Source organism: Petaurus breviceps, unplaced genomic scaffold, assembly GCF_028583685.1.
Source record: "Petaurus breviceps papuanus isolate PSGF00001 unplaced genomic scaffold, PetGlider_PUasm1.0 37, whole genome shotgun sequence".
Taxonomy (NCBI): Eukaryota; Metazoa; Chordata; class Mammalia; order Diprotodontia; family Petauridae; genus Petaurus; species Petaurus breviceps.
The window spans coordinates 11168999-11196007 of record NW_027186296.1 but is presented as its reverse complement, the minus strand read 5'-3'; the positions used below and the strand labels follow the sequence as shown (position 1 = coordinate 11196007).

At 38.9% G+C, this 27009-nt stretch overlaps 1 protein-coding gene across 4 annotated transcripts in view; it reads left to right on the top strand.

Annotated features, from left to right (window-relative positions):
* Positions 1-27009, top strand: part of ACIN1 (apoptotic chromatin condensation inducer 1) — a 39220-nt gene that overhangs the window by 15 nt on the left and 12196 nt on the right. For 2 of the 4 annotated variants that reach the window (XM_069097829.1, XM_069097828.1), the window contains exons 1-7: positions 1-61; positions 2147-2258; positions 2710-2829; positions 14444-14532; positions 19596-20867; positions 21427-21654; positions 22802-22917. The exon at positions 1-61 is cut by the window's left edge and continues 15 nt beyond it. In XM_069097829.1, the coding sequence (XP_068953930.1) occupies positions 2-61; positions 2147-2258; positions 2710-2829; positions 14444-14532; positions 19596-20867; positions 21427-21654; positions 22802-22917 (1997 nt within the window). In that variant the 5' untranslated portion in view covers position 1. The remainder of the gene's footprint in view (positions 62-2146; positions 2259-2709; positions 2830-14443; positions 14533-19595; positions 20868-21426; positions 21655-22801; positions 22918-27009) is intronic. The other 2 variants (XM_069097830.1, XM_069097831.1) reach the window with 2 other exon arrangements.

Here is a 27009-nt window from a genome sequence, read left to right as displayed (position 1 = left end):
AATGCTGGAGAATTTACAGAAACATTCAACACCTCACACTGCATTCCAGCCAAACTCCCAGGTAAGAGAAAAGGTTCATTTAATAATAGTGGATTGTTGATGTGAAAGTGGACACGCCAATTCCTAAAACTTTTATCACCTACCAAAATCCTTCCCACTTCACATAATTTTGAAATGTCCTTCTATTAAAGTTATTAGATTCCCTTTCAATTGTATTAAAGTTATTAGATTCCCTTTCAATCGTTTACAAAATCTTATGGAAAAAAAGCTGTCATGTTGCTTTCTGAGACTGATGTGTGTGTTTGATAGAGCTGTGTTGAGAGGAAGACCTCACCTAGATTGGGTTCAGAATGTCAGATCACTTGTTTTCCACTGATGAGAAAAAAAATTTGTCCTGATGAAACCAGACGTCAATTTGAAATGGACACTTTGTTAGAATGGTTTGGGCAAACACCTGTTTAAGGCAGGCAAGATGAAAAGCTTATGTTCACATAGATTTATAAATGGTGGCCAGGACTAAATCACCCACTAACTTGTCCTTAATAAGAGCCTTGTAAATCATTTAAATTCAAAGAAGTAAGTTTTAATCCTTTTCCTTTTAGGTATAACTAATTGTAACACTGGCCTTCTGGCAGTTCCAGGCACAAGCCACTCCTCCTAGCTCCAGGCATTTGTTCTTTCTGGCTGTCACCCTTGCCTGGAACACTTTTTCTCCTCCCCTCCAACTGTAGACCTCTCTGGCTTCCTTTAAATCCTGACTAAAACCTTGCCTTCTACAAGAAGCTTTACCCAACCCCTTTTTATTCCAGTGCCTTCCTTTTTAATATCTTCTATTTATCCTGTATATAGCTTGCTTTGTATATATTTATTTGTATGTTGTCTCCCCAATTAGACTGTAAGCTCCTTCAGGGTAGGTACTATCATTTGCCTCTTTTTGTATCCCTAGCTCTTAACCACAATGCTTGCCACATAATAGGAATTTGATATTGTTTGGTTGGCAGTTTGACTTTGGACAAATCCCCAAAGCTATTTAGGTCTCCTGTTTTTTAACCTGCAGATTGAGGGGAGCAGTATTTAAATTATCTGTAAAGTTCTTTTCAACTCTGATAGTCTCTGATTCTGTAGCAAAATATTAAAAGACAAACACATTCAGGCTTCTCTTACTTTAAACATTTACAGTTTTGCTATTAGATTAGGTCCCAGGATACTAGGGAAAAACAAGCTCCCAGAGGCTCCACCTTTTCCCTTGTTATCTCCTCATTAGACCAGACAGTTCCTTAATCCTGCCAGCTTACAAAGCTTTAGTCCAGGTACTTTAACAAGCCCAAGAAACTGGACCAGGCTAAACCATGCTCAGTGTTGTAGCACTTCTGTTCTTACAAACATGGACTTAAATTCTTTATAAACCTTCTGATCTGAAGTCTCTGCCTAAAATCCAGGCCTTGTGAAAACAAAAGTAAAAGCACATACTCGTTTTTTTGTTTTGTTTCTTTTCAAGGTCTTTATTTTTTAACTCTTAAAAAAAGGTTCTTAGAATGTAGTAGAAGAGCAAAAAAGTGTGAGGAAAAGCATGATCTTTAAGGGCTTTAGATAGATCATTAGATTTCTTATCAGTAATTTTTCTCATGACCCAAAAAAAGCTGAATTATAAGTCTCCTTATCATATAGATGGACAAATTTTTAAATACTTCCTCTGAATTATGGAGGCTTTTAGGCTTTTCTGTGTGCTGATGGAGAAGGGTAAAAGTTTATCTTTTCAGCTACCTCTCTGCCTATCTCTTTAGTTGACACAAATAAAAAGTTTATATTATCTTAAGTTGTAAGTGGGCTTATGAAATCCAAATATAGTATAGTTAGAAATATTAAGCCATAATTCTTCTAATTTATATAGAATAAAACATCAAATCATATTAGTTGGAACTGGATGGTTAGAACTAAGAGTTATGCATAATTCCTTCTGTTGCCACATATGAGACATACAGCTGCTTTTTAGCCTATCATGAGTAGTTTAGACAAAAACCTGGCAACAGCATAGTTGCTTTTCTTATATCTGTGTATAAGAAACTATATGTCTGTCCCATTGTGTTTTCTTCCTTTGATTCTTTTGTATTGTCCTCTAAGTTTCTTATTCTGTTACTCTTTACAGATTGGTGAGGAGATGAGCCAGAATAGCTTTATAAAGCAGTATCTGGAAAAGCAGCAGGAGCTGCTCAGGCAGCGACTGGAACGAGAAGCTCGAGAAGCTGCAGAACTTGAAGGTAACCTTAGATTGTTATCCTCTTCCTTTCCTAGGAGTTAGAAGGCTATAGCTTTGTCATAGGTCAGTAGGTTTTTCTGACAGTGCAGCCTTACTAGAGTAAGTCTGTTTCAGTCTGGAACTACCACTTTTTGTCTCTCTTGACTATGGAACTGACCACTTACCTTTTGTCAGAGAAAAAGAAGCTTTAATTGATAGTTATTTTGATTAGAAGTATTCCATCCAGTAGACAGATGGATCTGGATAGAAGACATCTGCTAGGTATATGACGTGGTGTGGGTGTGTGTGTGTGTGTGTGTGTGTGTGTGTGTGTGTGTGATATCTGTGTGTGTGAGAGTGTGTGAGTGTGTGTCTGTGTGATCTATGTCCATAGCTTTCTGCCTTTCTTCACCTCATTCCCACATGAGCCCTCTTTCCCCTCCCCTTCCCCCCTGCCTTTCTGTGCTTTGCAGAAGCCTCAGCCTGGTCAGAGGACAAGATGATCCATCCTGAGGGAGTGGTTTCCTTGCTGCCTCCTGTGTTTCAGGGCAGCCTGGAGACACCAGACCTAGAGCTCAGCAGACACTCAGCTAGTATGTATCCTTCCTCACTGCATTGCACATCTGATTGGGGTGGCAGAAGGTTATCGCTCCTCCTTTTTTTGTAAGGCTACCTGACAATAACGGAAATTCTGTGACATTTGACCTCTGACTACTATGCCTCATGGAATTGATGTCCTTTTGATTCTGCTTTCATCTTCACCTTGTTTTACTTCTTAAAATTTTTTAAACAAATCATCTCTTCTTATTTAGCCACCTCTATCCTGAATTTGGCTAGCAGTCATAGCAATGCTGCCAGAGTTCATCCTTACTTGTCACTTCATATTCAACTTTCATTTCCAATAGGTATCTTACGCTAAATTTTTGAGTTTTCACCATCATTGTTAACATCATCAGAATTCATTATGTATCTCATTGTACCAAATTAGATGCCATCGGTGAAGAATTACATAACCCTGGTTCTTAACAGCTGTGTGCTGGCAATCTAAGATGCTTTCATGATAACATAAGTGTATGAAGTATATATAGACAATATGATAAAGAACTAATATGTTAACAATAAGATAATTAGTATTTCATATAACTTATGGTTAAGTGCATCTGAGGAATAGAAGGGGAGAAGCTAGGTGGTGCAGTGCATAGAGCAATAGGCTTGGAATCAGGAAGACTCATCTTCCTGAGTTCAAATCTGGCCTCGGACACTTAGAGCTATGTAACCCTGGGCAAGTCACTTAACTCAGTTTGCCTCAGTTCCTCATCTGTAAAATGAGCTGGAGAAGGAAAGGGCAAACCACTCCAGTATCTTTGCCAAGAAAACCCCAAATGGGGTCACAAAAAGTTGGACACAACTGAACATCAAGGAGATAATGATAGGGAGAATTACTAGTTCCATGTATTATGGTGTAGTGGATAGAGCAATAGACTTGGAAGTTAAAAGATTTGAATTTGAATCCTTCTGGAGACACTTAACTAACTATGTGATTAAGGGAAAGTCATTTAACCATTCTGTGTCTTGGCTTTCTCATCTGTGAAATGCAGATAATATACTACTTACCTCACAGTTTGTCATGAACAGAGTTTTTACAAACCTCAAAGTACTGTATAAAAATGAATTGTTTTAGATTAGATTAAGTTATAGGAAATAGCCATATCTTCTGATCTAAGAAGACTTCATGGAAGAAGTAAGATTTTAGGAAATTTTTGACTATGAAAATAATGTTGGGTGGATTAGAGGAATGGAAGGACATTCTAAGGATAAAACACGGCTTTGAAGAAGGATCTGAGGGCGGCCAGGTGGCTCAGCGAGTAAGAGTACCAGCTCCAGTGTTGGGACGACCTGGAGATCGAATCCCGGGCTCAGACACTCAGCACCACACCCAGAAATAACTGGCCGTGTAACCTTGAGCAAGTTACTTAACCCCGATTGCTTAAAAATTAAAAAAAAAAAGAAGGATCTGATATAGAAATAGATTTTTAAAAGGGCCTCTAAGCCAGCAACAGCCATAGTATCTTCTTAGTAATTAAGATTCAACTAAAAATCTTATCATTTTTTAGACCAATGTAGAGTTCAGTTCTCTGACCAGCTCACATTCCACAATTTAGCTCATCTTTAAAGCATTTTTTTTTTTACTACTTTAATAGGTTCTTTTTTGGGTCCAATTTTTAAAATCCTAGACTTTTATCATTATTTGGCAAATTTTATCCTTTATTATACTATACTTTTAATTCAAGTCTTTCAACTGGTGGTAACCTTTTAGAAGTTCTACTAAGTCGTACATGGATTTTTTTCTCTTTAAATGTTTTATTTAGTCTCTTTTGCTCCTTTTAAATGACTTTTTTTTAATTCTGAATCTTTAACATGAAAAACAGAATATTTATAAAGCAAAATAGGAAAAAGATTACGTGTGGAACTGCAAATCTCTATTAAATACAGTTTGCTTTTTGAAAAGTATATGATATATTGAGCATGTTATTTTCACAGCTGTTCTCCTTTTCTGTTTCCTTCTAAGCTTCCCTTTGTTCTTTTTGCATTTTTAAAATATTTCACTGATGCTTTTTTTTTTTAATAATACTATTGCTAGCAAAACCTAAAAGCTAAAACCAAACACAGTTCTTGTAACAAATAAGCATAAGCAGGCACCAGAGTCACACATTTTCCTTGTCCAAAAATATGTGTCTTATTCTGCATGTTGAGTCCATCAGTTCTTTGTCAGTAGGTGGGTATCATGTTTCATCACTGGTCCTCTGGAGTCATGAGTGGTCAGTGCATATCTTTCAGAGTTGTTTTTCCTTACAATGATGTTGTTACTATATAAATTGTTCTCCTGGTATTTCACTTCACGTCACTGCTATAAGTTCATCTTGATCCCTCTGAAGACATCTCCTTTTTATTTCTTACGAGATTTTAATTTGTTCAGCCATTCCCCAATTGATGGCCACTCAGTTAGGATCCAGTTCTTCTATAAAAACAAGAACTCTTATGAATATTTTTATACACATAGGTTCTTTTCTGATCACTTTGGGACATAGACCTATTAATGATATCACTGAGTCAAAGGGTATGCACAGTGTAGTGACTTTTAAGGTATAGGTTCAGATTGCTTTCCAGAATGGCCGGACCAATTCCCAACTCCATCAGTAATATACCAGTGTGCCCATCTTCCCAAAACTGCTCCAGCAGTTGTTGGTTTCCTTTTTTGTCATCTTTGCCAGTATGATAGGTATGAAATGAAGCTTCAGAGTCAATTTGCATTTCTCTAAGTAATAATGATTTGGAGAATTTCATGTCAGTTTGTTATACATATTGGCTATCAGATGTTTATCAGAAAAATTTGGTACAAAGACTTCCCCCACCAATTAGCTTACCCTACCAGTTTTGATTTTATTGATTAATTTATGAAAAAAAAATAATGCATCATAGTTTTCCGTTTTTCTTTCTCTGATCCTCTCTTTTTTGTTTTTGTTTTTGTTTTTGAAGAGGATAAGTCAGGGCAATTGAGGTCAAGTGATTTGCCCAAGGTCTGCTAGTAAGTGGAAGTATCTGAGGCTGGATTTTTTTTTTTCAAATGCTTTATTAACTTCTGATTTACATCATTCATTTCCTCCAGATTTTGAGTTACAAATTTTCTCCCCATTTTTCCCCTACCCACCACCCCAAAATAGTAGTCCCACAGGATATCCCCTCCTCCAATCTGCTCTCTCCCATATTTTCTCCCATACCCCTTTTGATTTTTCCAGTGGATCTCTATGCCCCAGTGCCTGTATATCTTATTTCCCAATTACATGTAAAATAGTATTAATAATAGTGTATAGGGGCGGCTGGGTGGCTCAACAAATAAGAGCACCGGCTCCAGTGTCTGGATGACCTGGGGATCAAATCTGGGCTCAGATACTTAGCACCACACCCAGAAATAACTGGCTATGTAACCTTGAGCAAGTTACTTAACCCCGATTGCTTAAAAAAAAAATAATAGTGTATATATATTTAAGTATTTGATTTTAAAACTTTGAATTCCAGATTCATTCCCTTCCTCCCTTGTCACTCACCCTTACTGGGAAGATTAGCAGTTTAGTATAGGTTGTACATGTGTGGCTAATGCAAAACAATAACATAATAGATATATTGTAGAAGACTGACTATATTTCCCTCCCTCCTGTCCCACCTCCCACTTGTTCTGTTCTCTACTTTGATCCTGTCCCTTTTCAGAAATGAGTGCTTCCAACTTCCCTCCCCCCCCAGCCTGCCCTCCCTTCCATCATCCCCCCTCATCCCTTTCCCCCCCTACTCTCCTGGAGGGTGAGATACCCTACCTATTTAGTGTGTATTTCATTCCCTCCTCAAGCCAAATTCAATGGGAATAAGGTTGACCAATTCCCTTTTGCCTTCCTATTCTTCCCCTCCATTGTAACCATTTTCCCTTGCCTCTTCTGTATGAGATAGTTTACCCATTCTGTCTCTCCCCATCTCCTCTCATTATATTCCTCTCTCACCTCTTAATTTCACCTTTTAAGTATCATCCCTTCCTGTTAAATTGGTCCTGTGCCCTCTATCTATGTATACCTGTAAACATATATACACACATTCACATATGTATTCATATGCCCATATACCCTCATATATATATATGTATGTATGTATTTCTATTCCCTTCAACTACTGAGAAAAGTTTCATAAGTTACAATTATTGATTTCCCATGTAGGAATGTTAATAGTTCAACTTTGATAAGTTCCTTATGATTTCTTTTCCATTTACCTTCTCATGTTTCTCTTGCTTCTTGTATCTGAATGTCACATTTTCTATTCAACTCTGGTTTTTTCATCAAGAATGCTTGAAAGTCCTCTATTCCACTGAATGACCATATTTTCCCCTGAAACATGATACTCAGTTTTGCTGGGTAGGTGATTCTTGGTTTTAATCTCATCTCCTTTGCCCTCCGGAATATCATATTCCAAGCCCTTTGATCCCTCAATGTAGAAGCTGCCAGATCCTGGGTTATCCTGATTGTATTTCCACAATATTCAAATTGTTTCTTCCTGGCTGCTTGTAATATTCTCTCCTTAATCTGGGAATTCTGGAATCTGGCTATAACATTCCTAGGAGTTTTCTTTTTGGGATCTTTTTCAGGAGGTGATCAGTGGATTCTTTCAACTTCTCTTTTGCCCTCTCGTTCTAAAACATCAGGGCAGTTTTCTTTGAGAACTTCCTGGAGGATGATTTCTAGGTTCTTACTTTGATCATGGCTTTCAGGTAGTCCAACAATTTTTAAATTATCTCTCCTGGATCCATTTTCCAGGTCAGTGGTTTTTCCCATGAGATATTTCACATTGCCTTCTGTTCTTTCATTTGTTTGGATCTGTTTAACAGTATCTTGATTTCTCATAAAGTCATTAGCTTCCAATCTAATTCTGAAGCAATGATTCTCCTCATTGAGCTTTTGAGAATATTTTTTCATCTGGCAAATTCGGCTTTTTAAGGCATTCTTCTCATTGCCTTTTTGAGCCTCTTTTCCCATTTGAGTTAGTCTGTTTTTTAAGATGTTATTTTCCTCAGTCAGGCTATTGACTCTCATTTCATAATTTTCTTGCATTGTTCTCATTTCTCTTACCAATTTTTCCTTCACTTCTCTTATCTGCTTCTTAAGGTCCTCTATAGCCTATAACCAGCTCGTATTTTCCTTTGAAGTTTTTGGTGCAGGAGTTCTGACTTCACTGTCTTCCTCCTGTTCCGTGCTTTGCTCCTTTTTGTCCCCAAAATAGGAGTCTAATGTTGGAATCTTCTGTCTTCTTTGTTTCCTTTACCTGGTCATGGTGCCACTCAGTCACTTGACCCCTGGCCTTTTTGCCACAGTAGGACTCTGCCACCAGACAGGGGAGCTTTCGTCCCAAATGCTGGGGTTTTCTCCACACGCTCTGGCAAGCTGGACACACACCCCAGGTCCTCCACCCTAGACTGCAATCCAGATCCAAGAAGGTTAAAGCAAGAGCGATTACCCCTCAGACTGGTGCTTGGTATACCTACACTCTGCAGGCTAGGAGCTGAAGCTGCCACTGTGGCACTGGCGCTGTTCAGGCGTCTCGGCGGCGAAAGCCACACACTCCCACTTACTGGGTCCCAAAGTCCAGACTGCACTGACTTCTCACTTTGTCCTTTGCGTCTATATGTTGATAAATCTGGAAAAGGCCACAGCTGCTGCTGATCTGGAGTCTCTCAGCAGCTGGTCAGGCCCACCCTTCAGGCTAAACCCTTGGCTTGGGGTTGGGGTTGGCTCCCAGAGCGCTGCGCTGGCTGATTTATGGTGGCCTGCCGGGCTGTCCTCAGCGGGAGGTTAGCTTCTCTGTGTCATTTTGTGGGTTCTGCAGCTCCAAAGTTTGTTTAGAGTCCCCTTTTTACATGGTTTGGGGAAGGTGGAAGCCAGAGCAGCGGGGAGGTCTTGCTTCTACTCCGCCATCTTCCTGAGGCTGGATTTGAACTCAGGTCCTCCTGACTCCAGGGCCAGTGCTCTATTCACTGAGCCAACTAGCTGCCCCTCTCTTATCTGATCATTAGTCATCTAGGGCCTATATTCATTTGCACCTTATTTTGTAGTATGGTATCTTGGTCTATTTTGGAAGTCTCTTGTTAGTTCTTCCTAAGAACTCCTGACTCCCTCCTTCTTAGTCATTTCTTAAATATTTCTTGTATATTTAATGTATTACCAGCATAATATATCATTCTAAATTTTAAGGGTCATATACTCTAGCTAGAAAAATAGCATACACATATGAAGATTGAGCTGCTCTGTTAACAAGAAGCATATATCATATAGTCTTTCTCTTCCTAGAGCATACACAGTATTCTAGCTGGAGAAATATCCATATGAAGGTAACTTACAAAGCAAGTCCAGGTAAGTGGTTTAGACAGTAGGGAATATTGGGAGTTGAAGGAAAGAGAAATCACTGTTTGCTAGAGTAGTCAGGGTAGAATTTGTCTAGGTCAAACTGAAAGCTAGAAGTCATTGTAGAACCAGGAAAACGTCATGAGCTAAATATTGGAAGTGGGAAGGGACAAAACAAAAAATTAGCTTGTTTGGAGCAAAGGGTTCATTTTGGAGAAGAGTGAGAGAAAGTTGGAAATACTGATTGAAGTTAGGTTGTAAAATACTTTTAATGCTAGGCTAAAGAATCTGTATCTTATTACTAGATCTAGACATTACTGTTTGAGTAATGGGAAGCCAGTGAGGAGGTATGAGAATGATATGAACACACTGGAACACTGTCCATTTCAACTATACTTTTAAGATGAAAGGCAAGAGCTCTGAAATAAAAAATGAAAAAAAAAGCAAGTAAAGATTTATATAGATCAGGGTTTAGCAATGTCTGATGCTGAGGACTCACTGCTGAGGGGAGAAAAAAATAAAGCCAGGAATCAGGGAGAGAGCAATTAATGAAATATATTTATATAAATAATATCTATCAATTAATATTTGGTAGTGAGTGGTAGGGTACTCCCAACAGTTGTCTTGCAAGCTGTAAGGTTACTATCTCTGAACATGAATTTTAGAATAGGTTCAGGATTTGTTAGAAGTCTTTTATGAAGCATTAGTTTAAAGCTCTAACAATTCCTGATCAAATCAGAATTAATGTCAGGTATATATGTAGAATGTAGATTTGTTCATGTCTAAGTTGTAAATCTGGCATGAGAGATAGAGACTTTTAGAATGGCATTTTGGTTGTTGATAATAGAGGCTATTTATAGATTTCCAGGGATTCTCTCTGATTCCTGGTTTGAAGATACATCATAATAAACACATAGTTAACAGACCAGTCTGATGAGTTCTAACCTAGTCTTCATATTTATCATTCTGATCATTTGAACCCTTACTATCATCAAAAAGTCAGATGTTTGCCAATATGCTAAGCAGGTTGTGCTGACTTATGTGCTGTTAATGTACAGACTTTTACCTCCTGTGTATATATTATAAAGGAAAATCCTAGATTAAAAAGTAATTAGTTTTTACCCCTCTGGTGTAAATCTCTTAGATTTTTACCCTTCTACCCCCAGCTTCCTGAGATTTTTTTCTGGATATTTGGGGAACACATTTCTTTCATGAAGCCTCAACTACTTTAGTCTTAGTGGGTGCTCCATTCTCTCTGTATTCTACCTAATCAATTTGTGGGAAAATCCCATTTTCATTAGTTCAGCTAATAAAAGGTTGAAATTTGTCAGAAGGAACTTTTACCAGGAAATATGGAGGAATAAGGGAATAACCAGTTATGTAGTATCTGCTATATGTCAGGTACTGTACTAAGCTCTTTACAAGTATTATCACATATGATCCTCTCATGATACTATAAGAGAAGTGCTGTTATTCCCATTTTCTAGTTGAGGAAACCAAGGCAAAAAGATAATGACTTGCCCATGTCATGTAGCTAGTAAGTATCTGAGGCCAGTTTCTGGTCTTCCTGAGTTCAAATAAAAGAAAAACAAAATAAATACAAAGACATAATGACATAAATCTGTAGAATACAGCTTTCTTATCTGCAGGTGAGCACCAAATTACACTACCAAATAGCTTCATAGGCATGTGGGCTTTATTCATTTCTTTAAGTCTTGTCTGTTGGTGATGCTGGAGAATGTTAGACCACCCTGCTTAAATTTCTTGCTTAAGATAGATTTCAGTGGGCATTACTGCCAGTGTTTAGTTGGATTCTTATGCCTTCATAGAGCCTGATTCCTATTTTTTTTCCTAGTTGTGGGTCTCCCAGTTGATTATTCTTCAGATACACTACCCCTGTGAGTTTTGACCTAATTTCTGTCCTTCTGGCTAAGAAATCATTTACCTTTCTCTTTCCCGAAGATTCCTTTCCCAGCTTTCAGGTCACCCTGCAGTGATGTTACAGTAGTCTTCATCACCTCTCTCCTTGAATTCCCTAAGCTTGAGGAAATCCTGACCCTCATCATGTTCCTGGCCCATTTTTCTCTGATTTGATTTTCCTGCAGCGTATTCACCAACTACTAATTAAAATCTGGTTCTACTCCTTGTTAACATTCAGCTTCCTCACCTCTTTTCCTAAACTGACATCTCATCCTGGTGTCACAAACAGCTCAGCCCCAGGAAGCTTCTGTGACAGGCCATCTTTCCCAGGTGAAGCCTCTCATTACCCCTCAAGTTTCTTCTCATTCCAGAAGCAACCTTCTAACTCATTATCTCTGCTGAATTGACCATTTGGTTCCTGGTTCCTCTCGGAGGGATGCTTCTAGTGTTTCAGTTAGTTTGTGGACCATTGTTAACTGGCAGGTTGTTAGTGCAGTGCAGTCATAAGCAAGTTACCAGCCCCATCTGCTTCTCCAGCTTCTTTTTAACCCCTCACTTTGATGCCCTTCAGATCTTCCAGAGAATCTCACTACAGTTGTCAGGTGCAGAGTTGTCACACAAAATAAGAGTTAGAAGACAGGTTGTAATCTTAGCTCAGCCATTTAGTGTGTAGGAGAGTGGATATGATTTTGGACAAATCATGTGACCTTTCTTCAGTCTCAGCTGCTGGTCTGAAAAGGAGGAATAATTATATTTGCTCTGTCATCACAAGATTAGGAAGATCAAATGAGATAATATATGGTAGAAGAAAGAATTTTTTAAATTGTAAAGGGCTTTATGAACATATAATATAACAGTAACACATTTTGGTAAAAAAAAATTTTTCCCCCCAAAATAACTAGCTTTATAGAGCACTTTAAGGTTTTTAAAGAACTTTTATAAATATTGTCTCATTTTAATCCTCAGAACAATCTTGGGAGGTAGGTACTATTATTATTATCCCCATTTTACAGATGAGGGAACTGAGGAAGAGTTTATATGACTTGCCCAGGGTCACATAGCTAGCAAATGTCTAAGGCAGGCCTGGGGAACCTGCAACCTTGAGACCATGTGTGGCTTTCTAGGTCCTCGGGTGCAACCTTTTGACTGAATCCAAGTTTTATAGAACAAATCCTTTTATTAAGGGCTATACTTGAGGACATAGAGGGCCACATGTGGCCTTGAGGCCATGGGTTCTCCACCCCTGGTAAGGTCAGAATTGAATTCACGTCTTTCTGACTCTCCAGGTCCAATGCTGTATAGACTGTGCCACTTATCTGCCTCTTTCACAAAGGGAGAAAAAATGGGTTTCCTCTAATAGATCAAGATTTAAGTCTCAATTATGTATGTTAACATATAACACTATGTAGTATTAAGTTCATATGTTGTAGCTGGTTGACTTTATACTCCTCTGTAACTGTATGGATTCATGACACAGTCCTCTTTTTGGTCTTAACAAAAGGGACTAATCAGATGACCAGCTTCTTTCCCATCTACTTTAGCGGTTTTGCCTCAAATGTCATATTTTCTGATTTAAACTGTTCTGAGTTTTCATTGATAATTATAGCACCAGCAATGTTGGTCTCTAACAGATGGTTCTTAGAAATCCCCAAAAAGGTCTGGTAACTGGCCACTCTTCCTAACCTTAGAAATTATAGGTGTAGGTAGGGTGAGGTTACAAGACTCTGCTCACTTCTCTGTTGTGAAATTTGGCATCAGTCCTGCTTGACAAGAGAATTCATAAAGCCCAATCAAGAGAACTCTTAAGTAAATTCACATCAATCTAATAGAATCCTTCTAGCCCATTTCATGTTGTCAGAACAAAATAAAACCAGGAAAAGAGAAGAGCTTAGAGTTAGGGGGCATACTTTGTGCCCTATTAGGAACATTAAGCTACAGTTTGTCCACCATTGGTGTGGAAAGTAGTTTTAGCCTCAGCAGTGGTGTTAGTACCAAGCTAGTTAAATATTATCCCAGAATATAATTTTCTTCAGACCCTTTAAAATGCTATTTCTTTAGATGTGTTTAATTCTATATTATCATAGAATCTTACCACCATATTGACCCTTTGAGGTTTTTGGTTGAATTGAATTGGATCCAACCCTTTCATTTAACAAATGAAGAAACAGATGTCCAACTAGAATGTAAGTGACTTGCCTAAAGTCCATTCATTTCCTTTGTATGAAAGGAGAGAACTTTTTTGCCACCTACATGTATATTTGTTTAATGAGAATCTATATAAGCAAAAATGTTTGTGCCATGACAGTCTGTTTAAAACAGATTAGCAATCAGTCAGAAGCAAAGGTTCACAGGAGGAGCAGATTGATCAGTAAAAATAAGAGGAATTTGTGTGCTTGAGTCCCAAATAAGGAAGATAAATGGAAATTCCTGCAAGTTACTGTATGTTTTTTGAAGTTAGTTACAGAGCAAAATTGCCTGTTTTTAAATGTGTCACAGCTTGCTCATACCCACCTCTCCATTGCAGGTTGCCATGCTTTACAACTGAAGAATTACTTAGTAGAAATGGTATAAAAGATTTCCTTAGAGAAATGTATAACTAGAAACAAAGATAAGCTGGTTACTCGGTAAGAATGAAGGATAACTAATGGACCACTCATGGGCTCCACTGATAACCACATAATGCTGAGGAATTGCCCCCACCCCAGCATGTTGAATGAACATGTTAGGTGGGCATGAGTAGGTTGCTCTCTAAATTGTTGGAAGGAATAAGCATTTAGATAGCACCTGCTATGTGCAAGCACTATGCTAAACGCTTTCTTAGCACAGTGCCTGGCACATAGAAGGTGCTATCCAACTGATTTTTCCCTTCCTTTCCATTATCTTCACAACAGACCTGCAGGGTTTTACAGGTTTTGCTATTGTTGCCATTTTATAGTTGGGGAAGCTGAGGCAGACTGAGGTTGAATGACTTGCCCTGGGATCACACAGCTAGTAAGGGTCTAAGACACCATTTAAACTCAGAGCTTTGTGAATCCAGGCTTGGAATTCTATCTACTGCACTACCTAGCCATAGCAGTTAGAAAATTTGGCTTATTTACATAGCCTGAATTGGTTTAATAATATTTTTTTAAGTGCTCAATAGAAACTAGAAATGAGATCCCAATTGTAGAACTCATGGAACTTCTTTCCAGTGGATTCTTGAACCTGTAATGGTAATGAAGCAAGAAATCGCTATTTATGTTTCTCTGTCTGGGCAGGGTGGATTTCACCTCACAATTAAATTCTAAAGAAACCAACCATAGGTTAGGGTCCCTGACAAGATCCTGATCTCATTTATTTTTCCTTTTGGTAGGAAAAGGCTGTTCCGCCTCTGAAGAGAAAGGTGAATCTGATGATGAAAGACCAAGGAAAGGAGAAAGACGGTCATCCAGGGTGAGACAGGTAAGTACCTCCTGATGGAACTATCTTTGCAAGGGAATAGAAATACTTCTCGTACAATGAATATGGTTTCTTAAGACTATGTATGAAGATACAGATAAGTGATTTCAGGTTCAGCAGACATAATTAACTACCCATTATGTGCAGTATACTTTGCTAGGTGTTAAGAAATATAAAGATTAGGGGTGGCCAGGTGGCGCAGTGAGTAAGAGCGCCGGCCCTGGTGTCGGGGAGACCCGGGATCTGTTCTGGCCTCAGGTACTTGGCACCCACACAAAAAATAACTGACCGTGTAACTTTGAGCAAGTTACTTAACCCCAATTGCTTTATAAAAAAAAAGATATAAAGATTAAATGACAAATCCCCTGCCCTCATGAAGCTCACAAACTAGTAGATTTGTGATATATAAATAAAATATAAAATAATTCATGACAAATTCTCAAGATAGATATGAACCAATTGCTATTTGAGATTCTAAGAGCAAAAATAAATTACCAGTTGGGGTCCAAGAAAGGATAAGGTAAGGATTTATAAAGGAAATAGCATTTAAAGCATTATAGCATTAAAAAGGGGCAAAGGTTTCTACAGATAGAGAAGGCATTCTAGGAAAAGTGAACAGGAAAGGCACAGAAGTGAGATTATGGGGTATATGTATGAACAGAGTGGCAACTAGGGCAAAGAAAATTGAATTTGGGCCCAAGGCAATACATTCAGAAGATAGTGAAAACACTTATAATCTAGCAGTTTAGCTAGAACAGAGTTTAGCATGCTTCCTCCTCCACAGGAATGGCCACTATTCTGGTGACTTCACTGAGGGGACTGCTATATACTACCTTGATGTTGTCAACACCATGATGCATAGGGGTTGACAAAGCCTTTGGGCCTCAAGATGTGGTATTTCTGATCCCAAAGTACCATGGGAGAAGGTCTTATACCCTTCCCACTCATCCATCTTTCTCTTTCACTCCCCTGGTGTCCATGTAGCCAGGCATCTCTCTCTCCATCCTGATCGTTCATGAGGCCCAGTCCCAGAATAGAACAGCAAATGGTTGAAGTTCTCTGTAGAAGTGTGAAAGCATTGAGAGCTGGTGCTTTTGTTGATGTTGCTGGCCCAAAGTGTACATTAGTGGTCCTTTCTTGTTGACATTAGTGGTCCATACCTCTTTTCTCATATTCAGGGGAGAACCTTGCAACTTGTTGTCTTGCCCCTATGTATGTGGAAGGGGCAACAGAAGAGGGACAAACATCATTTGTTTGACCTTGGTGCCTAAGTTGATTTTGTTTGAGGGTGCATTTGGTGACACTTGCCCTGGGTACAGTTTGTAATCATTGAATAGTCAATTAACATTAAGTGCCTACTACATATCAGCCACTTTGCTAAGAGCTGGGAATACAAATACAAAAGAAGGAAAAAAGACAGCCCCTCCTCTCTAGGAGCTTATAATCTAATTGCAGAAGATAACACACAGTGAAAAAGGAAGTGAGAGGGAGGGACAGTGGGGAAGGTACTAGGGCAGGGCCATGGTGAAGTCAAGTCTAAATTGAGTTTTGGGGGAAAGGGACAAGAGAGGGGAGTTGAGTTAGTAAGTCCACTCTCCTAACCCAGGGACAGAAGGTACAGATGAGGTGTGACTACCAAAGTTAATTGGCTCTTTCATGATCATGAGACTTATTAATGATGAGGTTTCTGGGGACATTATGCAGAATTTAAAGAAGTCCAAAATGAGTGTAGCCAAGTGGGAATGAGATGTTTGTCCTCTACCCCCTCCTTAAATGGAGGTTGAGTTTGTACTGCCCCTGTTGTAGATATTACTAATTATTTGTATACGTTCAATAAGTAGTCTGATTTGGCTACTTATAAGAGGAGGAAATTAATGTAAGAGATTGTGGATTTAGAATTAACAAAACTTTGGAATTGATTTGCATGGTTAATAAAAGGCAGAAGTTTGAAATGACACCATGGTTTCCGAATTGAGTATTCAAGTAAAGAGATGGAATTGGCATTTATAGAAATAGGGAAGTTAGGGCGGCTAGGTGGCGAAGTGAGTAAAGCTCCCCGGCCCTGGAGTCAGGAGGAGCTGAGTTTGATTCCACTCTCAGACTCTTAACACCCACACAAAAAAGAAACTAGCCGTGTAACCCTGGGCAAGTTACTTAACCCCAATTGCCCTCCAAAAGGCAAAAAAAGAAAGAAATAGGGAAGTCAGAAGGAGGGTCAGTTTTGGGTAAGTTTGGTTTTGGACGTGCCGAGGTTAAGTTACTAGTAGAACATCTAATTGGAAAATATCCTCTAGGAAGTGCTATGTATGAGTCTAGGTCTTGGAAGAAAGGTCAAGGTTTAAGACTCTACAACATAGAGCATTGAAGCGTGGATGCATGCTTAGAATGAATGCATTGATGAATGTTTGTAAATTAAATTGCCAAGGCAGAGCATATAGAGAGAAAAGCCAGGGACATACTCTTTGGGAAACACCAACATTAAGGAAGCCAGAAAGTGAAACTAAAGAAGTAATTAAAAAGGTAGGAGGAGAACCAGAAAAGTGTCATGTTACCGAAGCCAAGGAAGAAAAGGGTATCCAGTGGACAGCAGTCAGTAGTATCTAAAATTTTATGAAAAAATGGAAGATGAAAGCTGAAGAAAAGAAGGCCTTTGGTTTCAGCAGGATACAATTAGTACCCTTTGAAAAAGTAATTTCAGTTATTATCAGGGTAGTCAGATTCCAAAGAGTTAGCAAACTCTCAGTATTCTCTCTCTCTTTTTAAAATTATATATATATATATATATATATTTTTTTTTAAAGCAATTGGGGTTAAGTAACTTGCTCAAGGTTACATGGCCAGTTATTTTGTGTGGGTTCCAAGTATCTGAGGCCAGAACCAATCAAGGGTCTCCCGACGCTGGGGCCAGCGCTCTTACTCACTGCGCCATCTAGCTGCCCCTAAATTATATTTTAAATTCCAGTTTTTCTCTTTCTATCCACTCCCCTCCCCAAAAGAGTTCCACATAAAGTATAAAAAAAAATGCTTCAATCACTCAGAGTGATAAATCATTGTATTGATCAGAATAGCTAAGTTTTTCACAGTTGATCATTAGAATGTTGCTGTTACTGTGTACAGTGTTCTAGTTCTGCTCATTTCACTTTGCATCAGGTCATATAAGTTTTCCCAGGTTTTTCTGAAACCATTCTCCTTTGTCATCATACATCACAGCTTGTTCAGCTATTCCCCAGCTGATGGGCATCCCCTCAGTTTCCAGTTCTTTGCCACCACAAAACTGCTATATTTTGTATCTATAGGTCCATGTTTCCTTTTTCTTTTATCTCTTTGGTGTATATACATGGTAATGGTGTATTTCTGGGTCAAAAGGTAGTCTCAGTTTTATAGCTTTTGGGCATAGTTCCAGATTGTTCTCCAGAATGGTTAGACCAGTTCACAACTGCATCAGTGCATTAGTGACCCTCTTTTCCCACATCCCCTCCAGCATTTGTCATTTTCGCCAGTCTGATAAGTGTGAGGTGGTACCTTAGAGTTGTTTTAATTTGGATTTTTCCTATAGTGATTTAGAGCATTTTTCATATTTATTATTTTCCATATAACTATTGATCACTTTGATTTCTTCTTCCTAAAACTGCCTGTTCATGTCTTTTGACCATTATCAATTGGGAAATGGCTCTTATTTTTATAAATTTGGCTTAGTTCCTTATATTTGAGAAATGAGACCTTTTACCAAAGAACCTTGCTGTTAAATTTTTCCACAGTTTCTTGTTTTCCTTCTAATTTTGGCTGCATTAGTTTTGTGCAAAAACTTTTTAATTTCATGTAATCAAAATTATCTATTTTACCCCTTCAATCCTCTGTGATCATGAACTCTTCCCTTATCTATAGAACTGATAGGTGATTTCTTCCATGCTCCTCTAATTTGATTATGATTGTCACCCAAACTGTCAGTATTCCCAAAACAACTCATTATTAGAAAAGTTAATAGTAAGTTTAATAAAAACTAGCTAGTTATAATCTCTAACACTGTATTGCCTTTGCAGTCTTTTAGAGTTAGGGTTGTATCACATATTTTTAAAATGTCTGATATAAAAAAAATATCTTGCTGGTGAGGGGAAAGAGGACTATAGTCAAAAAAGAAATAGATGTAAAAATAAGACATATAAATTAAATATTTAAAAATTGAGCCTACCATTTCATCAGTAGGTTGTTCCCAGTGAGGAACTTAAAAGTACCAGTACAGATAAGCAATTTCTTTACAACCTTATAATCCTTTTTTTTTTTTTTTTTTTTTTTTTTGCTTTTTGGAAGGGGGAGGGCAGGGCAATTGGGCTTAAGTGACTTGCCCAAGGTCACACGGCTGGTAAGTGTTAAGTATCTGAGGCTGCATTTGAACTCAGGTCCTCCTGACTCCAGGGCCAGTGCTTTTATTCACTGAGCCATCTAGCTGCCCCTCTCTGATCCTCTCTTAACTCTTATCTGATCATCAATTATCTAGGGTTTATATTCATTTGCACTTTATTTTGTAATATGGTGTCTTGGTCTATTTTGGAAGTCTCTTGTTAGTTCTTCCTAAGAAGAACTCCTGACTCCCTCCTTCTTAGTCATTCCTTAAATATTTCTTGAATACTTAATGTATTACCAGCATAATTCATTCTAACTTTTCAGTCATATACTCTAGCTAGAAAAACAGCATACACATATATATGAAGATTATTATTTATAATCGTTAGAGAGCTACTTGGAGAACTCAGGTTAAATGACTTGGCCTAGGGTCATACAACCTGTTATATGCCAGAGGCAAGACTTAACTCAACTTTGAACTTTCTGACTCAAAGCCTAGCTCACTACTATTATGCCAAGGTACCTTTAAATAAAAACAAGACTTTTTTTTAAAAAGGAAATTGTTTAGTATTGTCTCACCTTTTTCTATGGTATTCAGAGTCAGTGTATTTCTTTCTCCAAGATGTCTTCCTAAATTTCTTTTTTTCTCCACTAAATTCATTAGCAGGTAGGTGTAGAGCCCATGTAATGTGCCTATGTGCATTGTTTTTTTTTTTTTATTTTAGGCAAGAGCAGCTAAGCTCTCTGAAAGCAGCCAGGCTGCTGAGGAAGAAGAAGAACGGGAAACACCTTCCAGAAATCTGAGGGCCAGAGCAGATCGAAATGTGAAAACAGAGGAAGAAGAGGAGGAGGAAGAGGAAGAAGACGAAGAGGAGGAGGAGGAGGAGGAGGAAGAAGAAGAAGAAGAGATGCAAAAAGCTGTTGAGCTGCCAGTTCTGAAACAGTTTCAAGGGAAAAAGGAGGAAGCATTTCAGGAGGTAATGGAGGGGGTAACCAAAAGCTCTGGATGCCAGGAACAGGAAGCACTAGAGGAAGGAGGAAGAACAGCAAAGGCCCAGGAGGAAGCTGAAACTTATCAGCTAGCCAGACTGCAGCAAGAGAAAAGTGTGAAAGCATCAGAGGTAGAAGTGGAGGAAGAGGAGGAGGATGAAGGAGAAAGAGAAGTAAAAACCACAAAATCCCCAGAAGAAAAACAAAAATCTCCTTCCCCACCTCGACTGACTGAAGATCTGCTGAAGGTTTCCCTTAGGCCACAACCAGAACAAGTTGCCAGTGAGGAAGAGACACCCCCACCCCTGCTGACCAAGGAAGCATCCACTCCACCAGCTCCTAATGAGCCTACCACTGGAGAAGAAACAGAACTGTTGGAAGGCCCAGCCCCCCCTGATCTTACCCAGAGGTCTCCTCCCTTTGAAGAGGCTGAGGCCAAAGAACTACTATTATCCCCACATACTGTCCAAGTGGTAGGAAGGCTGCCTTCCTTGCCAAGCCCTCCAGGCACCAAAGCAAAGTCTCCAACAGAAATAGCACAAGAGGGGAATTCCCTTCTTCTGATTGAAACAAGCACAGTGACTGCACCTCCAGCGGAGGAGGCTCTCCAAAGTGAGCTAGAGCATTCTGTCCCGTTGATTGCCCTAAAAGCTGAGGAATCAAGCCTGGTAAAGGTGAACACTGAGGTTCCCTCTGAACAGCCACCATCTTTGGTGCATAAGGAAAGCAAAGGAGACTCCCCTACCCTTCTCCCAAGCCACAGGATGAAACGTTCATCCTCCAGCCAATCTTCATCATCTTCCTCCACTTCCCGGTCAAGATCCCGCTCTCCGGACAGCTCAGGCTCAAGATCCCGATCACCCCCCAGATCCAAGCAGAGGGATACATCTTGGTCACGATCTTGTTCTAACCCACGTTCAGGAACCAAAGTAGACTCCAGGTCAACATCAGAGTCTAGGTCCCGTTCTCGTTCTCGATCTCGTTCAGCATCAAGCAACAGTAGGAAAGTGAGTATATCAGAATTCAAAGTGTTCTTAATAGTTTCCATTTATATACCCTATGTTATTTCTTGTTTTATATTAACATTATTTATATCCCAGACTTTAGATCTTCTCTTTTTCTCAACTTCTAGCCTATTACTGTTTCTCACTTTGTGTTTTGCTTTAGAATTAAATTTAAATTCCCTGTCCTATAATTTATATCTGGGTGGGTTCTTTTTTTATTCAGAACCCCTATCTAGCTGAGACTGATTCCATCTTCCAGTCTAAGAAGTCTGAGAATTCTAGAACATTGTTGACTACTGAATCAAAGAAGTTGGTAATTCTGACAGGAAAAAGAACAAGTTAAAAAGAACTTAAGGTAGTCAGATTTAAAATATACAGACTACCATTGGGAATTGAACTTTTTAAATTATAAGTTATTAGCTTAAACATTGGGATAAGACAGGAGAATAAGTTTTAAGGGTCCCCACATTAACCTTAATAAGTAGGAAGTGAGAAACTAGATAATACCTTATTGGAACCAGAGACTTGTGTTCTTATGATGTTCCCACTCTGATTTCCTCAGTCTCGGAGCCCTGGAGTCTCCAGGGATAGCAGCACCAGCTACTCCCACACCAAAGATCCCTCTCCTGGGCAGGAGGGTGCACCTCTCAGCAGTCCGTCAATGCCACAGCAGCAGGTCCTTGAACCAAAAGAGAGGACTACCATCTCTCCAGCCTTTGTCCCAGTGAGGGGTGTGAGCCAGGCTGAACCAGTTGAGAAGCATAAGACCCAGAGGTTGAAACCAGAGCGGGTAGGCTATGGTACTTCCTTATCAGTGGACAAGAGATAATCGATACCTCTCTTCTAACTTAACAGTTATGTAGTATTTTAGGAGGTACAAAGCATTTTCCTCAAAATGCTGTGAGGCAGGTAGTGAGTATTATTATCCCTGCTTTTAAAGATAAGAAAACTGAGGCTGAGTTGGTGACTTGCTCAAAGTCACAGATCTTAAATGGCAAAGCCAGGATTCAAACCTAATTCTCCTAACTCCAGATCCAGGATTCTTTCTGTATACCTTGCTGCCTGTACCTGAACTGAACTAGAGTAGAATGGTCCCTCCTATTGAGCTTCTAAACCTGAGTGAGAGAGGAAGAAAAGGAAAAAAAAGATAGGTTTAGGAAGCCCATGGAGGAAAGGAAAGGAAGAAAACTAGGTATAATTTCAGTGTTACTGAGATATACTAAGTAGTCATTTAAGTAACTTTAAAGTATACTTATTTGGTAATATCAGTGGATTATATTTTGCTCATCTTTTAGGGCTCAGTTATCTCACATCTCATAAAATGTCACAAGATAAAAACAAACTGTTATTTAGTAGAACTCATAAGTTTGTTGTTCTCTTGGGCTTTGTTTTGTGAGTTATTCTCATCTCTGATTACTGACTGGAATGTAGAAAGGACTTTCTGTCAGGGATCAATTGTGTTCTTTCTTAGATATATATAGAATTGGTAATTTTTAAGCCTCTCTAGCTCACAAAAGCTAAACAGACTTTCTCATACTCTAGTGTCTCATCTCACTGACAAAATATCAGACCCTTCTAAGAACAAAAGTAGCCTCCTTTAGAGCAGAAGTAAAAGAGCTCTGAGCTCTCTGTTTAGCTGATAAAAGCCTGCTAATAAGCTGCTGTAGAAATTGTCCAAGTGCTTTTACTTAAACCATGTTCCACTCAGTGACCAACTTTTGAAATAAAATGATAGTGTAGTATAGGATAGATAGAAGTTGGTTAAACTGAGATACCAGGGCAGGATATGCTCATCAGATCCAGATAAAGGAATAAGGAATTCAAATTTAGCAAACTTCTGTTCAGCACTTAATGCATAGAGAACATTGTGTTAAGGGAAATACAAAGTTATATCTCTAAGCTCTTTGGTATGTTTGTTTTTTCTTGCTTTTTGACAGGGGAGCCCCAAGAAGTCTGAAACTGAAGAGGCAGAACCACTTGCCACCACAGAGACCTGGGCACCAGAGATGCAGACCCCTCAGCAGTCAGCTCCAGGAAGGATCCAGCATACTGTGTAAGTCATACCTTTGAAATGGGCCCCTATAAATAACTGGTGTTTTAGGATGGAGTCTTGTAATATTCCCTTAGTCCTTAAGATTAATAGTGTTGGAAGGGACTCTAGAAGCCAGCTAGTCCAGTGCCCTTATTTTACAGAATAGTATACTAAGGACTAAAGTGGTTAAGTTACTTGTCCAAGGTTATAATAGGTAGGAAGAGTGAGCTAGGATTTGACTCCATTGAACTTTTGATTCCAGATCCCAAATTTTCTTTTCACTGCATCATCTGTGGAGGCAAAAATTTACCTGGATAAGGTCTAGGTTTCTTTTACTATGCTAGAAGGTACTACCAGAATTCCGTAAAGAAGTCTGGGAAATGGTGCTGAGGGCAGGACAGCTGAAGGGATAGATATCACAACCAGCCATTTCTCTTGTGGGTCAGGCAGCAGGGAATTGTGCTTCCAAACTCAAGACATAATCAGTCATATTAAGCTTATGAAATAAAGTATAATGAAATAGCAGTAGCTATATGAAGCCAAAATTTTATTTCTGGGATCTTAAGTACCCCTATCACTCCTGGGGAGAGTTTAAAAAACTATAGATTTCCTAGTTGTTAACTATCAAGTGTGAAGCCAAAGACTAGCTTTTAGGAACCATATTTAATATTTTAATTATATTAAACACTAGAGTCCTGATGTTCCATTGACAGCACCTCTGCCTGATTCTGAGGTTGTAGAAAACTTAGGGGATTTCAGGGTTGGAAGGGGGAATCTGGTCTTTTTAACTACAGTATTTCCTAGTCAAACCACAACTAGAATATTGGGTGTCCCATTTTAGGAAAGAGATTGACAAACCGAAGCATGTCCAGAAGAGGATAAGATGAAGGAACTGGGGATATAGAGCCCAAAGAAGGAAAGACTGGGGTATCAGAGAGGGGGCATGATCAGTTCTTCAGATATTACAAGGAACTTTCATGGGGCAAGGGAATTAGGCTTGTTCTGCTGAGATCCAGAGGTCAGAAGCAGGAGCAGTGAGTGGAAATTTCAGAGAAGCAGATTCAGACTTTATGTGAAGAAAAAAATTACCAACAATTAGAATTTTAATAGACTCTGGGGGAAGTAATGGGTTCACTCTCATTGGAGATTTTCAAGCACAGTCTAAATGAGCCCTTGTCACAGATATTATAGAGAAGACTCCTATTCTCGTGCAAGTTAGACCAACTGGCTGCCAATATATCTTCAACCTGAGATTTAGTGACATTAAAGCCACTTGTTTGATTCTATGCTGCATTTCTGGGTCTGATTAAAATAGTTGGCATATGGAAGCAGACTCAGAATTACTGTCTGATTCCCATTGTAGATGTAGCAGCCATTTTGAACAAAATTGACCTGACTTAAAAGTCATACCATCAGGGTGAAGCATCATGGGAATAATTTGCGCAACAATGAAGACTGCAGTGTCTGAATAACTTTTTTCAATGTAACATTTTATCCAAATATTTTTTATACTTATTTCCAAGTCATTTTAAATTAACATTAATGTGATTTCTCCCTAGGTTTGTAATAGTCAAATAATTTATTTCTGAAGACCCTAAAACAATTTTTTTGCCTTTGATCGAGGACAGATAAATGATTTTACCTCATTTTCAAATGATTCTAATGGGTTCACATTCCATACAGTTCTTGCCTTTGGATAAGACCCTGTTTGTTAATGTCATCACTGCCATTATCATACTATTCAGTTGGAGCTACTGCCATCATGTGGCCATTACATTTTATTTTTAAAACGGGATTGGCACCACTTCTTTTGAGAGATGTTTGTTTTTCCTTCCTGAAATGGGTGCATTATTCTCTGGAAAAGAGTTTTTTTCTTCTAGGAACATAAAGTGACAACCCATCGGATCCTGGAAGGTCTTAAGGATGGCTGGCCCCAGCTTACATCTCCAGTCAGGATATGGGGTTCCCTTCTGTGCTTATCAGCCTGAGGTACCCCATAAAGGGGTACAGCTTACTATTTATAACTGCAACTTTGAAGTGGGTATTTATAAGCCTGGTGTTAGTGGGCCTAGAAAATTGTTTCCTGTGTTTGTTGAGAAGCCGATGACTTTTAGAATCCCAGATCTTGTCCCAGAAAGGTACTCTTTGGTGTGGCAGGCAATTATTACTTTGGTTTTTTTCTTTACAGTAGCAAGCCCCAAGCAGAGCTTTGAGTCAATTCTGGATTTTTTTTTCCCCTCAAGTAAAAGTGGCTTTGACTTTTTCTTCTACAAGTGAAATAGTCACATCAGTCTGGCTGTTTGATGGGTTGAGGGAAGATAAAGGGTATAGCCTGCTTTCCTTTTGGGCAAAGAGTATGCTTGTTTATTGTTGTCTAGATGAGCTATGGTGATGTGGTTATATCTAGGGTAGTAGTTTGTAGTATAGGTGCAGCACAAACTGGGGAGGGGGGGGAGGGGCAACACACCAAGTACCTACTCCTTACCTGTGCTCATCAGATGGTCTATTCAGCACTCTAACAAAAAGACTTAAACTAAAGGCCTAAACCATACTATGTTGACATTAGATTCAGTAAACCAATGCCTCAGGTTTTTACCTAAATCTCTGGAAGATCTACTTTAAAGAAATGTAGTACTTTGGGGGTGTTTCTGGGCCTTTGATTCAACCAGTGGTCTCCTGGAACCCTGACCAGTCTTAAAGGAGGGATCAACAATACTAAATGAAAACATTATTCTTCCATGACTCAACTTCGGTTTTCGTGTCCCATCTAAACAAGTTAAGGAGTATCAGAAATGGAGGTGAGCTATGCTACTTCTTTAAAACATTAGAAAACTCAGTTGTCCTTCAAAAATCCCTCAATTCCTTTAGAGGGGATGGCTTTTGCGGTCTTGTTTTTTGGCTACATTTTATTCATTTAGGCCAGGCCTTTGATTGGGAATGGGGATTCTCTTTGGTGCAACAAGAGCAGCAGTCTCGGATCTTAATCCACCTGAGCCCTTTTTCAAAGTCCAGTCTTTCTGCCTGCTTCAGAAGGAAAAAAAAACTGTTCCTCTGCAACAGAAAATAATGGTATTGTTTGTGAATGCAGGGAAACATTCCAGTCTGAATCCTGAATACTTAGCTATTTCTTACCTTCTAAACTTGTCAGTTGACTTGTCTGAATGTTTACAACCTTTCTTCATCTACAGACCCAACAGCAATATATCACTCTTAGTGTAGTTGCTTGCCATTTTGCAGATCCACATTGTCTCCTCACATGTATGAGAAGAAGGGAAGGATTCTTTAAGGAAACTTCACCTCACAGAGTAATCTACCCTCCCCAAGGAACTGGGATACCCATTACCCCAATTTTGTCAAGAGATAGAACTGAGTCATTCATTGTCCTAAAAACTGTTATTCTTTATCTGAACTTTGTGTGGAATATTAGTTTTAGGGTTTGAAAGCACAACAGTTAAATCAGGATCCTTATTACCAAAACCCAGGGTTTCTCTTGTCTTTTCACAGCAGTTCTTTTCAGCTCCCTGGGAATTATCTGGAATAACTTTGGAGTTTGAGTTCAGATGTTTATGTGTACTAATCTGTTTTTTCCATTAGCTAGTATGAACTTCACTCCTATTTACATTTCTTTCATTTGGGTTTGAACTTTTAACATGAATTTCTCACCTCCAGGTTACACTGTGCTTTTTGTCTGGGCTCCATCATACTGTACTGCTTAATAGTGGGTGGAAACACTAAAGGGGAGTTTTCACACATTTATAAGTTTAAAAAAGGGATATTTGTACATGAACGCAAAGGATAAAACATCTTTCTATCTTAAGATATGGCAAAGAACAGCTGGGTGGCACAGCAAAAATTCACTAAAACAATCTTAGAGCTAAAGGTTGTGAGAGTTTACAATCCACCACCTCACTTTTCAGGTACTTTCAAGGACTCAACTTTTGCTTATGTTTTCTTCTCATGAGGTCTTTGATCTCTTACACATTCACAGAATTTATTCTAATAGGATAATCTGGGCATATGAAAGACACAAACCTACTGTGTCTTGAGAGGGATGGAGGGATGGTAAGAATTCCGTAGTCTTGAGTTCAAGGAAGGGCATCATGATAATCTCAC